The 2,709-nt window shown below is 44.1% G+C and overlaps 1 protein-coding gene across 1 annotated transcript; it reads right to left on the minus strand.

The window, feature by feature from the left end:
• Window positions 1-4: 4 nt before the first annotated feature.
• Window positions 5-1,005, minus strand: PPTG_15838 (hypothetical protein; the record flags this gene model as incomplete). Its single annotated transcript, XM_008913592.1, has 5 exons — window positions 5-16; window positions 40-345; window positions 414-557; window positions 621-683; window positions 763-1,005. The coding sequence occupies 5 exons, from the start codon at window positions 1,003-1,005 to the stop codon at window positions 5-7; spliced, it is 768 nt and encodes a 255-aa protein (XP_008911840.1).
• Between the last annotated feature and the right edge of the window lie 1,704 nt (window positions 1,006-2,709).

Below are 2,709 nucleotides of genomic sequence, written 5' to 3' on the forward strand. Positions count from 1 at the left end.
CAGGTCACGTTGCAGTCTCTCAGCGTCTTGTTGCGCAACAATTTTATCTGCTTCCGACGTGGTCAATCGAGCCTCCAGGTCGTAGAGTTTCTGGCTGTCAATCGAGCTCGCATGCTCCTCGCTTTTCGCCATCAACGCGGCCTTCTCCACCTCATTTGAAATCTTTATTTTCTCGATCTCCGTCAGTAAATCCATGTATCCCTGTTCGTACTCAGCAGCTCTAGAACGGGCCTCGCGCTCGTCATCCTGCAACGTCTCATTGGCTGCTTGCAGCTCTTCTATTCGGTCACGTAACAAGATCAACTCCTTCTCATGAGCTTGGCACTGCGTCGCAAGAACTTCAACCTGATGAAGTATACGCGCAGACTGTTAATAAAAATTATGTTTAGTAAAACCAATAATATTATGGTCACCTGAGTTTGTGCGTGTTGTAATTCCTGTACAAGTCGATCATGATGCGACCCTGCATCAGATCCCTCTTCATTTTGTACCACCGCATCATGTCGGGCAGCTTGCAGCCTCTCAATAGTGGCCTTTTGCTGAGCAATTTCTACCTCCTACAAAAAGATATACAAATTAATATTTATAGTAGAATATAATAATGGAAAAACTCTCGTTACCTGCTGCTTCAATTGTGTTTTTAGCTGTCGTTCCTCCCCTGCGCGAGTCTCTAGCTCGAGGATCTATTTCACATCCACGTCATTAAAAAAAATAATTTAAAATATTTGAATAAGAATAAAATTCGTCACTTTTTGATCGTACTTTCGCCTCCAGCGTCTCGTTCTGTTTCTTCCGCTGTAGTAGAGCGCGCTCCAACTCGGAGATATACTGCTCTTGCTCGTCTTCTTCGGCGACAACAGCTGTAGCGCTGGGCGACGACGGGGGAGGAGGCGCCACGACGGCGGCGAAGCGACTCCAAAGCTGGTCCTCGTCCTCGCGGTCCTGCTCGTCGCCATCCTCAGGCGCCACGATGTCGGCCAGGCCCTCGGTAAGACGCGACCACATTATTTGTTCGCTGTGGGGTCCACACTATTCCGTGTCGAATAGTACACCTACTATGCCGTAGTACCGTTTTGCTATACAGCAACTTTGTATTAAAATACTGCAATTGTAGTAATTAAGATACTTTTCTCGGAGATCATACATATCGTTTGGAACTATTATTAATATTAAATTTGTTCTTTTTTCACAAGAGACACTGGCTCTGTGGAGTAAGTATTGATACATGTACTATTAATACCTAGCATAAATTATCGGAGGGATCTTACATTGAAATTCATCGCATAACACTCTGGCAGCATTGCATCACATTGTGGGCCCGAGGTACACCATTACTGTCCCCACAACAATAGTCTGAAGACTTTGTAAATACGATCGCTGGATAGTTTCAGAAGACCCAGAGAATTTATATTTGTGGACGAGCTTCGCTGGTAGAAATACGAGTGATATCGAGGCGTATTATTAATACGAGGACAAGATCTAATTTTGTACTTCATCATTCGTACCAACGCGGTGCTGTCCAGTACGTTTGTAGTAAATTGGAATAGAGTTGCTTCATAGAAATTGTTGTGCTCTGAGGTGTACAATAGATGTGTTAATACATACACAGACGACCCCCTCGGTAGCAATACCTAGTCTTGGAATACTTCCTCACTAGCAATAAATTACCAAAAACCCAAAATATTATTCCCTCACATCCTTAATCGTATATTACAATACATTTGAAGTCGATTATTCCTATTACGGGGTGATTAACTATAGGAAAAGGCATAACTACACAAGAGTGATATTGCTGCCACGTCCGATCCGAATGTTGAACCAATGAAGCCCATTGTTTTTACCACTCTGGACGTGACTCGAGCTTTAGGATCGCGGAAAAGCGTTCTGCCTTCATTCTAATTGCCTCATCCATGACGGTGAACACCTTTCTAGTCGAGTTTATGATGGCGCACCGCGTGCCGCAAATTTGTGGCCAACTGCGAGACTGGAGGTGACTCCAGCGGTTTCTGCGCATTAATAGCCACCAGGTTGCCTGTCACGAAATCAGAGGGAGTTCATAGATCTGCTAACCCATGAATCTAGCTCTGTTTGGGACAAGTTAGGGATGTGAGCATGGTGCTAGCATATTTGTACAGCAGTCATTGAGTGTTGGTGCGTGTGAGGCGCACTGGCTGGGCTTGAGAGGAGGGTGTCTTGGTGTGACGAGGCAAACTGGCAATAGGAGAGCAAGACAGAATGAAACACCAATAACGAGCTACATCCATTTGTAAATTTGTGCACTATTCCAAGCTGAAGGTACTCCGATCCATTTTTGTGGGACATTCATGGATAGGAATATCCTTACACAGGAATAAATTGGATACCCAGCCGATGACTACCGAGGGGATCGTCTGTAGATACATTTCAAACATTTCAAACAATAAAATTAACTGTACTTACAACCTGTGCACTGAATAGAACCGAGGTGAATTCGGCGTATGCGAACGCTAAATTACTTCGCCGTATCGCCATCATGATGCACAGAACAAAATGATTTGTTTCTGGTGCTTGTAAATGTAGGGTATTGAGCATGATTCAGCAACTTGTTGCTTTGTTCCCCATTTGGTCGATATCAACAAATCCCGCTCTCCATTTCACATGTGTTTAGAATTCATGGCAGAATAATGGGACGAGATCTGAAAGCATTAATACCGGAAGCTCAGTTGTATG

Source organism: Phytophthora parasitica (assembly GCF_000247585.1).
Source record: "Phytophthora parasitica INRA-310 unplaced genomic scaffold supercont2.54, whole genome shotgun sequence".
Lineage (NCBI taxonomy): Eukaryota > Oomycota > Peronosporomycetes > Peronosporales > Peronosporaceae > Phytophthora > Phytophthora nicotianae.